This window comes from Haemaphysalis longicornis, unplaced genomic scaffold, assembly GCF_048455015.1.
Source record: "Haemaphysalis longicornis isolate Haplotype H1 unplaced genomic scaffold, Haemaphysalis longicornis Haplotype H1 scaffold_5, whole genome shotgun sequence".
NCBI lineage: Eukaryota > Metazoa > Arthropoda > Arachnida > Ixodida > Ixodidae > Haemaphysalis > Haemaphysalis longicornis.
Window position 1 is genome coordinate 16208450 of NW_027526385.1, and position 13939 is coordinate 16222388.

The 13939-nt window shown below is 51.2% G+C and overlaps 2 protein-coding genes across 2 annotated transcripts in view; both read left to right on the forward strand.

Moving 5' to 3' along the window:
* The window catches only part of LOC144137919 (uncharacterized), a 510196-nt gene that overhangs the window by 23157 nt on the left and 473100 nt on the right, over positions 1-13939 (forward strand). The window lies entirely within an intron of this gene.
* LOC144137918 (uncharacterized) lies at positions 10638-11898 on the forward strand. Its single transcript, XM_077669937.1, has one exon. It carries the CDS (start codon positions 11072-11074, stop codon positions 11441-11443), a length of 372 nt encoding a protein of 123 aa, XP_077526063.1. The 5' UTR covers positions 10638-11071; the 3' UTR covers positions 11444-11898.

Genomic DNA, 13939 nt, shown 5'->3' on the forward strand with positions numbered 1-13939 from the left:
TCGCCCGTGTTTTTCTCTTCCTTGTCCTTGTATGTTTTGCGCAATTGCTCTCCATGGAAGTCTTAGTCAGTGTTACTGCGTTGGCACTTCACGGCACAACGCACATTGCCGTGAAGCTGCAGTAAAGGAAAAACCCCGCGTATTATCCGCACCGCTAATTTGGCACTGAAATTTTCGCATTTTTTATGTAGGTTATACGCGCGAGAAAATACGCTACATAGCGCGGCGCCCGTTGGATTCGTGCGTGGCCCTTGCGGTGCACAAGCGTTTACGCAAACTGACCATCCTTCTCCAACCAGCATCCCCGTTCTTAAAGGGACCCCGAAAAGCTTTGTGAAGGTGGCAATCAAATGCGTTCAGGTGGTAGAACACATAACGGGGGATTTTTGAGCCAAGTGTGAGCCCCATACGTTGTACAGATAATTTGTAAACAATTTTGAAGATCGCCTTTCTCAGCCGATGAGCGCGACGCCGCAGCGAGCCGACCGCGGGTGACGCAACGGCGACCGCGGGTGACGCAACGGCGATCGCTGCTGACGAAACGGCGAAGGCGCCCCCTGATTCGCCCAATCGCCGGCAAGGTCAGCCGCCGGCGGCGTCACTGCCATTGGCTTCCGGCTGCTCTTCCTCCTTCCTGCGCGATCCCGAGGCAAAGGCGGCAAAGGCGGGTCCGCAGTGATTGACGCGAGCCTAGGCGCAGGAATGGAGCTGGCTGCTTTGAAGGAGGCAGAGAGGGAGGAGGAGTCGATCGGCAAGTGGGGAGAGGTGCATTTAATTGCTTCTGGCGCAGCTAATACTGAATGTAGATCAATAATTCCAACGGCATTGCATCGCTATATTGGTACTACGTGACAATACACGCCTTTTGTAACTTTTACAGAAGGCTTTTCTGGGTCCCTTTAACTGTGGCTATTCAGAGTGACGGTACTAACAGCGAGTGCGAATGGTCGCGAGGAACGCGGCGGGCGTATCTCTCAGTCACCAAGTTGTGCGACCGAGAGCGACAACGACGAGCGGCAAGACAGTACTCTCGCCGGCGCCACCGTCACTGACGCTGGTCGCGTCGCTTAATTTATCAATTCCGCCGCGTTGACCATGAGCGCAAAGTTGGAATTGATATGTGCAAAACAATGCATTGTTTTCATTCCTTCTTGCCCCGGACAAGTCGCGACTGGAATCGCCTTCCTTTTGACACTGCACCCATTATTGACGTACACCAGTTTAGGAATCTTCTAGCTAACATTGTATAATCAGGAGTTCTACTAATGTTTGTTTTTGATGAGTCGCAGTTGCAATTTTTTTAATTACATTGTGTTAATGATTTTATTGTATGTTGTATCTTAACGTCTTTGTGCTGTTTTTTTGTTGTTGTTGTTTTCTATTTCTTTGCTCTCACACCACTCCCCTCTGTAACGCCTCTGGCCCTGAGGGTATCATAAATAAATAAATGAATAAATTTTGGCCGGTGTCGCGGTCGCCCACTTTGCTGAGTGTCAAACTGAATGTCACAGGACGCTCTGCGCATGCACAGTGCGCCCTGGGTTGCCGGAGACTGCTGCGCCGCTGAGCGAAAGAAGCAGACTCGGTCAGAGTCTAGAGCCGAGAGAGAGAGAGAGAGAGAGAGAGAGAGAGAGAGAGAGAGAGAGAGAGAGAGAGAGAGAGAGAGAGAGAGAGAGAGAGAGAGAGAGAGAGAGAGAGAGAGAGAGAGAGAGAGAGAGACTTTATTTAGCGACTGGAAGTCCGAGATGCAACGTTATGGAGAGCGGCAACGTAGTTGTTGCCGCCGCCGCTGCCCTCCGCGCTTCACCACGCTGCTCTGTGCTTGCCCAGGCGTTGCCCGGCGTCACGCGCTCCATTATGTTTCGTCTGTGAGGCACGCGCTGTGGAATGAACGTCGCAGCCAACGGGAATTTATGTGCGGCTTTCCTGATTAGGCGGTTTTTTTTTTCGTTCAGTCAGCCACGCAATGCTTTCTCATTAGAGAGCTTTAGCATAGCGGGTAGCGTGCGCTGCGCGAGCGGCGGCGGGTACCAGGACCCGACTGCACATGCCCGCATTCGTTCCGGGGACGTTCATCCCGTTCGGGAACGAATGCGCATGGTCTGGCATGGGCGTGTCTGTTTGCCCCGGGGACGGTAGCCACCCCCCCTTTTCTGCGTCGTGCCCGTGCGCGCATGCGCAGTCGGGTGGGTCCCTGTACCCGCCGCCGCTAGCGCAGCGCACGCTACCCGCTATGCTAAAACTCTCTATTAAAAGCTGCTGCTCCGGAACAAAGTGATTGCCGACACACCTTTCAAGGCTACGTGTACGCCTGTTCGCAAGCACTCACTCACTCACTCACTCACTCACTCACTCACTCACTCACTCACTCACTAAAAAAAATCTGGTTGATTCCTCCGTCATGGGAATCGCTAAAACACAAAAGTGAAATGTGCAGCGAAATCTGCAGCTGACCATGATTTCCGGGTCGGCGGCTGTCTTGTGGGTGTGCTTGGCGAGCGACGTCCTGCTGGTGGGTCGCTTCGGCAAAGGTCTACTGGCGTCATTTCCGTGACGGATATGACGTCAATGAAATCTCGGGGTATCGCGGCATAAAACACTTTCGCGTTAAAATTTAAAACCTGAAAACGAACAACCCTAAGTATAACGTACTCTTTAGTGCAAAAGGTAGCTTCCCCGCAAGCAGACCCTATGTGCAGGGGTGCTTGCTTTACAGGCCGCTTGCTTCATTGTATAGGCGTCACTTCCGTCACGGATATGACGTCACCGAAATCTTCTCGTATCCGGGAATAAAACACTTTCGTGCTTTAAACGAAACTAGGACATGGAACACGAGGATGTAAAACAAAGAGAATAAACGTGCGTGAAGAATGTTTCCCACATCGCCCTGCAACTTTCATTATGAAGCACTGCATGCGTTACTCTTTTCCACTTTTCAGAAAAGGAAACGATGCGAATGCGAGGGGACCATGCGGGTCACCCGCACTGATCTCTGCTGGTTTCAGTGGTCACCCGCTGCGGAGGGACGCACAGGTGCGGCGACGTTTTGAAATCGAATCACTGCAGCGCGACGAACAAACGCCTCCCGCAGTACGTCGAAGCAGGGATTCCAATACAGCCGATTGGAATCAAGCCGGCGCGGTGCCCGAAAACCGCCGGAATCGAGCCCCCTATTTCTGCGCCAGCTCGCAGCGGAGAAGTCTAATTGGGACAATCATGGAAGGGGCGGAGTCATTTCGCACTTCCTCTGTTTATATACTCTCCGCCGTCTCTTCTCCTCATCTGTCGCCCCGAAAGCACCAGCCCCAACTCTGGGTCCTTCGCTTTATGTGTCTCGTACGAATGCCCCCCCCCCCCCTCTCTCTCTCTCTCCCTCCATCTTTTTCTTCTTCTTCTTTGTCCCCCTCGTCGTCTCTCTTCGCGCTTTTCGTTTTGGGGAAAACGGTCGATGTGAAACCGCGATTACGACCGCCGCTCGCGCTTTTGTGGCGGAGATCCGTGTCGCTTCGTTTCTTCGTCAGCGGTGTGTGGGAGGTCTCCCCTCTCCTCTCTCCCTTCCTCCTCCCCCGCCGTACCCCACAGCCAACTTTCTTTGTGTCACTTCTTCCTTTCTTCCTTTGGGAGTTCGATCTGTTTTCTTCTTGATCGATCGCCCCCGCGCACACATACCGTCGTGCCCCGGGCAGCTCGCTCTTCCCGTGAGCAATGGTGACACGCCACGGAACGGAGAACGTGGCGTCTCCAAGCTCTTCTTCGAGTAGCTGCTCAGTGCGGTGGTGTCGTGCGAACTCGCGCTCTTGTCTTTTTCTTCTTCTTCTTCTTGCCTACCGTTTTCGACGAGGAATGGTGATTGGTCAGCGCTCCTTTTCCCGTCCGAGGTGCGCCGGCGCTTTTCGTCTATCTCATCGCCGTCGATTACTTTCTTGTTTTAGGGGCGAAGCACCTTAGGACCTCGCTCTGTGCGCGGCTTGGCGTCCGTGCACACAGTGTTGCGCATGCGCGATGAGCATTGGATGGAAATGGATTGGATTAAATTGAATTGTATCGGATTGGATTGCATTGGAATTGTATATACTGTACACACGCGTTGTCACTCATTTACATGCGCGAGTGGGCAATGCCGCGGGTGATTTACGGTAATAACGATCCCCAGCGCTTCGCCCACTCGTTATGATTCACTTCGTGGAGATGCGTGAATTTTTTTTTCTCCTCTTCTTTCCTACCGTTTTCGGCGAGAAATGGTGATTGGTCAGCGTCTCCTTTTCCCGTCTAAGGTGCGCCGGCGTCTATCTCATCGCCTATCTCATCGTCTGTCTCACCGCCGTCGATTACTTTCTTGTTTTCTCTCCCCCTCGTCTCGGAGGTATGACGCCAAGTCCGGGTGGAGTTGGCGGATCTTGTCGTTTGCTTTGTGAAGGGAAAGAAAGTTGTCGCTGGCCTTCTATCCTTGTAGGCGTGTGCGTGTGTGTGTGTCCGAGGTGCCCGCTGCATCAAATATATTGCTCCATTAGGAATGCGGCACTTATCACGCAGGAGTGGAGTGCACGTGCGAGTGGGCCACTGGAAGAGAGAACCTACTTGATTTGCTTCTTTTTCTTTAGCCTTTTTCGACCAGTGGGATAGAAGCACACAAAGATACATGGAGATAGGGCGATAGGGAAGTAGAAATGCAGTACGAGAGAAAGATAAAAGGAAAGGGCGCAGCACAATATATGTAGCATACATTATCCACTTTATTATGTAGCAGCCGAGAGTAACTTCGCGGTGTGAACAGAGAACTGCGTGTCTTCTTCCGCTGCGCTCGTAGCGCAGAGCTGATTTGTGTTTTTGTGTGCGTGTGTGTTGTCATAACATGACGTTTGTGGGTGCAAGAAATGTTTGTGTACAATGTTATGTTACGCTCTAAGGGAGTTACCGTGAAAGGCACCGCGGCCTGAAATGCGCTTTAAAAAATCTCGGGCCATCTCCACTAACGTGAAACCTATAGTGAGGGGCGGAGCATGCAGTGTATATGTGTATTCATGGCGCCTTGGCGTTTTTGCCCACGGAGATGAAACCATTGGGGGGGGGGTAGAGGTATACATACAGCGTTGCTGTAAAAGTATCTTGTCTTTCAAGCACGGAGCTCTCTAGCGCGTGTCGTAAACGAGTGTTCCGGTGTTTTTTTAGTACGCGTTACATTCTAGCGCCAGGCGTAAACGAGTGTCTTGGTGTTTGCGTACCGTGACTACATGAGACGATGATTACGACGACGACGACAGGAGACGGTAACAGCCCCAGCCCCCAAGGGGCTTCGCCCCTAATAGTGTCTCCGGATCCGTCCCCATCTCTTTCGTCTGAGTTTAAGAACGTCTCAGCTCACGGTGACTCACCTTCCGAGACTTGAGTTTGATCTTAAACGTTGAAATGGTAGGGGCGTGCCTGTGTGTCGGGAGATGTTGCTGCTCTGTCGGAGGGGCGAGGAACGCCGCGAAGAAAAACAAAAAAAGAGTATATATAGTATTTGCACAGACGCGCTGTCGTGGCGTCATCATCCCCATCCTCCCGACGTTCACCGCTATAGTACGCAGGCCCGCGCTCTCACCGCGTCATCCGAATCAATTCTTCCCTCCGGGATTTTCCCGCTTCATTCACCCACCGAGCTTTTCTCTCTGCCTCTCCTCCTCACCCCGTCCCGCGTTGCTCGTACTTGACACACGGTTGGTCCACCGGTCCTCTGAATCACGTGCACGTATACCGACCGCCCTTTGTCCTTATTTTGGTCTGAGACGTCTTCTTAGTTTGCTTCTGATTCTATGACGCTCGCTTCTATACCCCCAAGCGCCACATCCATCATCCTTCGTGATAGAGATATGTCGTCAGGGAAGTCGGTTTTGTACTCTCACATACTTCCGGCCCGAGATCAGGCGACAACAGGAGGGACGGGGTCATATTCGTCCTTTCTTGTGACCGCCTGCTTTGTGGCGACATATACAGGGCACACGAAATACAAACTAGAGGCGTTTAGAGGACGGCGCTTCGGTCGTGAAAATTACACTTATTCCCGGAAGCTTATTGGCGCAATGCCATATTGGGAGCTTCGGATTGAGCTGTACGCGTGATCCGTTCAAATAGCGCGCATTCATCCGTCGAAGGTAACGGCCGTTGTTTTTATTCAGTCGAGGCTGCTTTTCTTTCGGCTTTTTACCCGCATGCAGCTACGCAGTTATTTGGCTGTGCCGCACACACCTAAGTTTTCGAAAATTGGAATGTACAGGTTCGCGGTTTTTTTGTCCGGTTTCATTTGTAGCATACTGTACATTCATGGACTAATGAAACGCGAGCATGAAAATATGAACTGGAACACACAAATAGCGCGATTTGTTTCCATGCAAGCCGAATTGACGCGTTACAGAAACAAAGCTGCGAAAAATAACTTTCCAGATATACCGATAGCGCGGCATTATTGCACCTCCACGCACAGTACTCTTTTCAGTTTTGTGTGTGCTGGTTCATATTTTCGTCTTCACATTTCATTTTTCCATGACTGTACATACACTATCAAAAAACTGTGGTTGATTCCTCTGTCATAGGAATCGGTAAAACACGAAAGTGAAATGTGCAGCGAAATCTGCAGCTGAGAGTGATTTGCGAATCGGCGGCTGTCTTGTGGGTGTGCTTGGCGAGCGACGTCCTGCTGGCGGGTCGCTTCGGCAAAGGTGTACTGGCGTCATTTCCGTGACGGATATGGCGTCAGGGAAATCTTGGTGTATCGCGGCATAAAACATTTTCGTGTTAAAATAGGTTGCTTCCTCGCAAGAAGGCGCTATGTGCAGGGGTGCACCCTTTACAGGCCGCTTGCTTCGTTGTACTGGCGTCACTTCCGTGACGGATATGACGTATGTGAAATTTTCGTGTATCCGGGAATGAAACACTTTCGTGTTAAAAAGAGGACAGTTGGATGAACCGTTTAAGACCAGTTGTGCATTAATACTCCTAGCTTTGACTGTTCATGCCTCCCGTTTTTTAGGTGTTTGGGAAGTATTTATGTAGTTTTAATTTGCAGGGGTTTCCCTGCATCAGGCTATTACGACAACAACAACAAAGAACTCAAGCAATCACCTAAGGTACCGATGTGAAGCTATGTTGTACAATCTTACGTTTGGCCGCCAGAAAGAAAATTGTACGGAAGCAATTCGGTTCAGACTTAAATTTTTGTCACGGAGGTTTTCGAAGTAAGCGTAGCATTCGTTATGTAGAGATTCACAGTTTCGTCAAGTCCCGTCCAAATTTATCACGTACGCACACTTCCAGCGCGACCCGGGCGCGGGCTGCACAGCGCGCTAGCCGCACCCTTTCGACAGAAGCAGATTAAATGAAGCCGGGGAAACGGAATCAAAAAGGCAATAAGGAAGGCGAATTAGCGGCCGCATTAAAAAATTAACCGCGCCCGCTCGTTTCCATCGGGTGCGGCGGTGGCCGCGCTGACAACACGAGCGCGACTGTATATATCTCTGCATGCCTGCGCTGTTTGATGTATTTTGCGGCCGTCTGCGCTTAGCTCTCGATGGTGTGCAATCCTGCCGTCAAATACCCCCCTTTTCCCCAGCGTTCATTTATACCAACGTTGGATCTTTTGTAACTTAACTTTATCTGCGGCGTGAAGGAGTATAGGGTACGCAGCGCCGCCTGGCGACGGTCCTTTTCCATAATTCAGATTGCGCCAATTAAGGGAGTCACGTCGCGCCATTTGTCAGTTTCTGCGTCGGAATAGCTCGAATTCATTATTTCAATCTTTGTGTGTATCGCATGTGTGCGGGCCGGCGAATCGACTGACGTGACATTGTAGGTACACGAATGAGTGGGGGAAACGAGTCCAGTGACGATTTTCGCGGAACGCGGCTTCCCTGCAGGGGAGACTGCGTTGAATTCCCGCGTTGGTTGGGTTCCGTACTGCGCATGCGTGGGCGAAACGTGCTTGTCGCGAGATGTGCGCCCACTTGTAGGGAGAACACGCGAATTTGCTGTCACCTGCTTTGACGACTATGTCCATTTAGTTCATGCCTGGCACTCGTAGTTTTGTTTCTCCCGCCAGCGCGAGGTTAGATTAACCATTGTCAGGTGTAGAATACCAAGGCGCCACTTTTATTTGTGTCGCGCTGGGGCGGGTCTTTCAGTTTTGTCCATTTCATGTCCGTTTCAAGGTGATTTATTTTCATTAATTGTGAGGCTTAACGCACCGACGCAACACAGGTGATGAGGCGCGCCGCAGTGGAGGGCTGCGGATTGATTTTGACCACCTTGGGGGTATATTTAACGTGCGCTGAAAGCTCACACACACGGGCGTTTTCGCTTTTCACCTCAATCAGAAAAATGGCCGCCGCGGCTAGTAATCGAACCCGCGTCCTTGGGCTCAGCAGCACAACGCCTTAGCTCCTGGGCCACCGCGGCGGGTTCCGTTTCAAAGCGTCCGTTTCGAGCGAGCCCTGATTGGCTGGCAGAGGATGATCGGCTGGGACACAGCACAAGCAAGGGGAGGGGTCGGCTTCTGCGCATGTCTTTATTGGTCAGAGGCCTCGCAAGAGCACTCACGTCACGACTGAAACCGACGCGAAATGGACGTTATTGAAGCGGACAAACTCAGAATTCTGCCCCCGGTATCACGGTCTTCATGCTCCTTGCTGTAAAAGCGAAACCGTGGAATGGATAATCTTTTTTTTTGTGTGTATCGCAGCAGTCCTTCTTTGATTAGAAAACATCACTTAACCGCTCCATATCGACGTCTTGGCCTTACTCTTCGGTGCCTATCCTGCCTGTGAAATGCCTCTTGTGCCAACGCTAAAAAAATTACACATTTCATAAAACGCGATTACTCGCTTAGAGAGATTAGAAATGTCACTGTGCACGAAACAATATTTGGCGCTTCACGGGCGGCATAAGTTGAACTTAACACTTATGCAATTTTTGCGTCCACTGCATGCGTCATATGGCAGTTTTAACACTTTTATATCAGCGCAAGTTTTCGCACACCGCACAGGCATTAGGTGATAACCGGTGTCAAATATACAAAGTTGGCTGCCCTGTCCAACAAAAAACTGAGCGTTAACGTACGCTGGAGCGCTGCAGCTTTTTTATCACGTGTCAAAACATGGCAGAGATAACAAGAAAACGGCCAAGAAAAAAAAAAAACTTCCACACGAGAGCAGGGTTATTTTGTTTTACAACATCTCTTGTTCAGAAAATTGTGCGATTACAACAAAACATTTTACCGTGTACAGTCGGCCAAATCTTTAACTGGCGTGCGCGAGCGGCGACTTTTCTGTGCGTCAGCGCCATATGACGGAGCCAAGTTGCAAGCTGTTTGAGGCTAAGCGCATGCCCAGAAAGCCGCGCTCAGTTGTGCCCATCGTCTGCTAGGCTGTTCCTTCCTTAGCGCGTCACCCCTTATGAGCGCACTGCAAACGATCCAGGCAGCGGGGTAAACCGAATGGCTTTGCTCTTATTTTATTTTCCCAAGATCAACGTTGCAGCAATCAATCGAGTAAATTTCAAGATACGCCGAACACGCTCACTCATGAGATAGGCTGAAGAATAGGGTTCACTCATTTTTTATTTTGTGACGTAAACGCTTTCTCGTGTGTATTAAGAACAGTTATCAGTCGTATGCGCGCTTGGTATCTTCAACGTGCTGAAGCCCATGCTGAAGCTATAAAGTAGGCATGTAAATAAAAAAAACCGAAAGAAGAAATAAGTAACCCATGGTCTTCGGCTTATCTCATGATTGGGCGTGTTCGGCGTATCTTGAAATTTACTCGATTGATTGCTGCAACGTTAATCTTGGGAAAATAAAATAAGAGCAAACCCATTCGCTTTACCCCGCTGCCTGGATCATTCGCAGTGCGCTCATAAGGGGTGACGCGCTAAGGAAGGAACAGCCTAGCAGACGATGGGCACAACTGAGCGCGGCTTTCTGGGCATGCGCTTAGCCTCAAACAGCTTGCAACTTGGCTCCGTCATATGGCGCTGATGCACAGAAAAGTCGCCGCTCGCGCACGCCAGTTAAAGATTTGGCCGACTGTACACTGGAAAGGAAAGTTCTCAGGATAAGCTACCGCTCATGCCTGGTGAATTGCGTCATATTTTTCTATGTATACAGCGTTTATAGTTTACTGGTGGAAGTTAGTACGTAGAAATAAAAAAATGCCGTCGAACAGCTTCGTGTTAAACGAAACGCATGAACAAAGAAACTACGCGACAGATATATCAATCGAAACAGCGCCTAAAAAAGCTTTATGTACCGTTTTTCGTGACCAAGTAGAAGGTCGTTCACAATAATATCTAACCGTCCGCTAAATCCCCATATTCACAGCAGCAATCGAAAACATTTGTCCGGCTCTCGCCCATGCGTGCATGCGTGCACCAGCGAAGGCCACGGTGGGGAAGATGGGTAGCGCGTGTTCTTCTTTTTCGCCGTTATTGTTCCGCGGGTATCCAATAAAATAGTCGCCCGTTACTGTCTGCCTCGTCCATCCGCCATCTTGAGTTCATGCGGGAAAGCCACCCGTCACGCGTGTAGGAGCCGCGGCGCCTGTGGCAGTCGGCGCGTTCACGTGCAGGCGTGGCCGCTCACATGCGCACAACTGAAAAAGAGAACTTTTTGCGCAGCACCGAAAGAGGGCTCTTCCGCCACACTGGAACCGGCGGAGTGGCGGCTCGTGCTAATCAGCCGCGCAGCTCTTGTAGTTTCCCCCGTTTTCCGATGGCTTGCCCTCAGCGCAGAGGGCCAACCGCGGATCGATTTTTGATACGTGCGATTTATGCTGTGTTTCGAAACGTGTTATGGTTAACAACCCTGACGTGGTGCTTACTAGGACGTTAAAAAAATAAAGAAGGGGGAGGGGCGGAAAAGGTGTATTTAGCCGAGTCGGATCATTGCACGAGCCATAGCCGTTGTGACTGGTGGCGTTCCTCTCACTTCTGGGCTCGTAGGCGCAAGGCAGCTGACTCCGTGTTACCCCATCGACGAAGCAGTGTTCGCAGTCGCGTAGAGGTTGCCGTAGCTCCGACACCCGGCCAAGAACTTCGCTGAGACATGGCCGCCCCCAACGGAGGCTGCGTCGAAGACGGTGGCGTCGCCCCGGCGGAGCCGGCTCCTGATGATGACGACGCGCTCGATATGCGGTTCGCCGCTCTCCAGGCGAAGGTGAACGTGGCGTGCCGGCAGTTCGTCTTGCTCAACGAACAGATCCGCGACCTGAAGCGGCTGTGCAAGCGGGCCGAGAGGAACAACAAGAGCGCCCTCCGCTACAGCATCCGCATGAAGATGTCCATCATGACCGGCGTCAAGATGATGTACGACCACTACATCACCGCCAACCTCGCCGAACTGCAGGGCGTCGTCGCCCTGCTGGAAGCGAAGATTGCGGCCCGTCGCTATTCTGTGGCCGGCAGAGTGCAGGACTAGTCTTCTGCACTACGCGCGAACGCCATTTGCACTACTCTATTTTCTGTATCAGGTATCCGTTGAATGTATAGTGTTCGTGCATGTGGGGATAGAGGCGATTCGCGTGGAAGTCGTGTCATGATCGACCGCGAAAGCGCGTGGCTCGTCTGAACGGTCTCGTCTGCCGGCGTTCTGAACAGAAGTTCGTGGTGCGGCAACCGTTCGGCTGTGAATGCGCCTTGCAGTGAAAGCTCGGCCACGGCCTCCTGCTTGCAGAGTGCTGGTCGCCCGCCTGGTGGGCCCTGAAGCTGACGACCGTGCAGTAATTCCAGTGTGTCGAAGAAATAGACGCCCCACTTTCGCGGAATAAAGAATGGCCTGACTGTAACGGCGACACACCCCAACTGCCATGTTGTATGGTCTTTTCTCTTTGCTTATGACAGCGGAGTAAGCTTTTACTTCCACCGTAGAGCGTTACCAGAAAACTGAGCCCAGCTGTGCGCCGCTTAATTTGCGTTGCGTAGCAACCTCCCGCTATGGCTGTGCCCACCTCAGCCTACAGCTTAGACACCGCTTCCGTGATCACGTAACCCAAGTCACGTAACAAGTGCCCACATCACGTAACTTAGATGCCACTCGTATGGCCACGCAGTCACGTGACCGAAATCACGTTAAGTCCCGTAACCGCGATACGTATCACGTTAAGGTAGTACCTGTTCCCGGCAAAATTCGCGTAAAGCTAGTCAGTTGACATCTTTATCTTAAGCCTGGCGATGTCCACTTGACATATTCCCGCGAAAGCTTGTGCTTGTTCGCTGTATTGGTCGAAAATCGGGCTTCTATGGCACGCTAACTGGCGGACTAATGATATACAAAATGGGCGACATGCTGAGAGGATAAATAAGAACCCGCCAGTGGATTTTTGGAATGATGCCGCGTTGCTCGGGACAGCTCGTATAAACAAACTAAAAGTTGGTAGAAGGTAAACTGAGTAAATTTTCGTGCTAGGTGGTGTTTGAACCAGGGTCCTCCAGAAGGTGGCTCTAGCACGGAATTCCTGGACCACCGCGGCGATGATTCTAGGTGACTAACAGTGAACTTAGCAAAGCGGTTGCGGCCTGTGTTAGGATCGTGTGCTCCGCACTACAGGATAACCTTGCGCATGGTAATTAAACAAGTAGCAGTGAGGTGCGTTAATAAGGCGTATTCCAACTGATAACCTGCATTTAGGCTAAGCCTCTCTGTCACAGTAATCAAAAGATCGCCATCGATGGTGGCTCAGTGGCTAAGGCGTTGCGCTGCTGAGGCCAAAGACGCGGGCTCGATCTCGGTTGCAGCAGCCGTTTTTCTGATGGAGGCGAAAAACGAAAATGGCTATTTCATTGGTAATTGGTCCATTTGAATGGTGTTTGTAAACAAGTAGCGATTAGGTAAGTAGTGAAATATAGTACAACTAACAGCGTGCATTTAGGCTAGCAAAGATAATTGGCTAAGCATATCTACCATAGTAATCGAACAAGAGAGAAAGCGTCGTAGAGAGAAAAAGATGATATCGCCGCGGTTACTCAGTGGCTATATCAGGCTGTGCGCTACTGAGCCCAAGGGCCCTTGGGCCCTTGGGCTCCCGGCGGCAATGGCCCTTTTTCTTTTTCGCTTTTCGGGCTCCACCAGAAAAGCGGTCGCCGCGGCCGGGTAACGAACCCGCGTCTTTGGGATTAGCAGCACAACGCCATAGCCACTGAGCCACCGTGCGCGGCGGGTCACGACTTCCGTCTTTCCTTTGTGCGCGAGCGCGCGTGTGTGGGCTTACCATATTGACTGCGGTAAGGCCGGGGAAACGAGTCCATGGGAGGATATTCGCGCCACGTGGCTTCACTGCAGTGGAGACTGCGTTTCCTGCGTTTGCTGGGTTCCGCAATGCGCATGCACGAATGAAACGTGCTTGTCGTGATATGTGATGACCCACGTGTAGGGAGAACACGCGAATGTGCTATCACCTGCTTTGACGGCTATATCTATTTAAATCGTACTTTGGACTCGTAGTTTTGTCTCTCCCGCCAGCGCGAGGTTAGGTTAACCACTATCAGATGTAGGATACCCAAGCGCCAATATTATTGGCATCGCGCTGGGGCATAATTCTCAGTTTTGTCCATTTCACGTCTGCACTGAAGTGTCCCTTTCGAGCGAGCCCTATTAGCTGACAGAAGACGGCTAGGTGGGCAGTAGCACAAGCAAGGAAAGGCGTCGCTTTCGTTGCATCTCATTGGTCAGAAGAGGCCATGTAGGTGTACCCACGTCACGACTGAAACCGACGCGATAGGGACATTTTTGAAACGGACAAACTCAGAATTCTGCCCCCGGTATCACCCCTGCGGTCTTCGTGCTCCTTGCTGTAAAAGCGAAACCGCGGATCATTTTATTGTACTGCGGCATGTCTTTGATTAGAACATAGCCAATCCAATTCATCGCCTTGGCCTTTTCAGTGCCTGTCCTGCCTATCGAACGCCTTTTGTGCCA

What these genes read in the sequence shown, in the direction of transcription:
- LOC144137918 (XM_077669937.1), top strand. Translation starts at nt 11,072, where the DNA reads ATGGCCGCCCCCAACGGAGGCTGCGTCGAAGACGGTGGCGTCGCCCCG.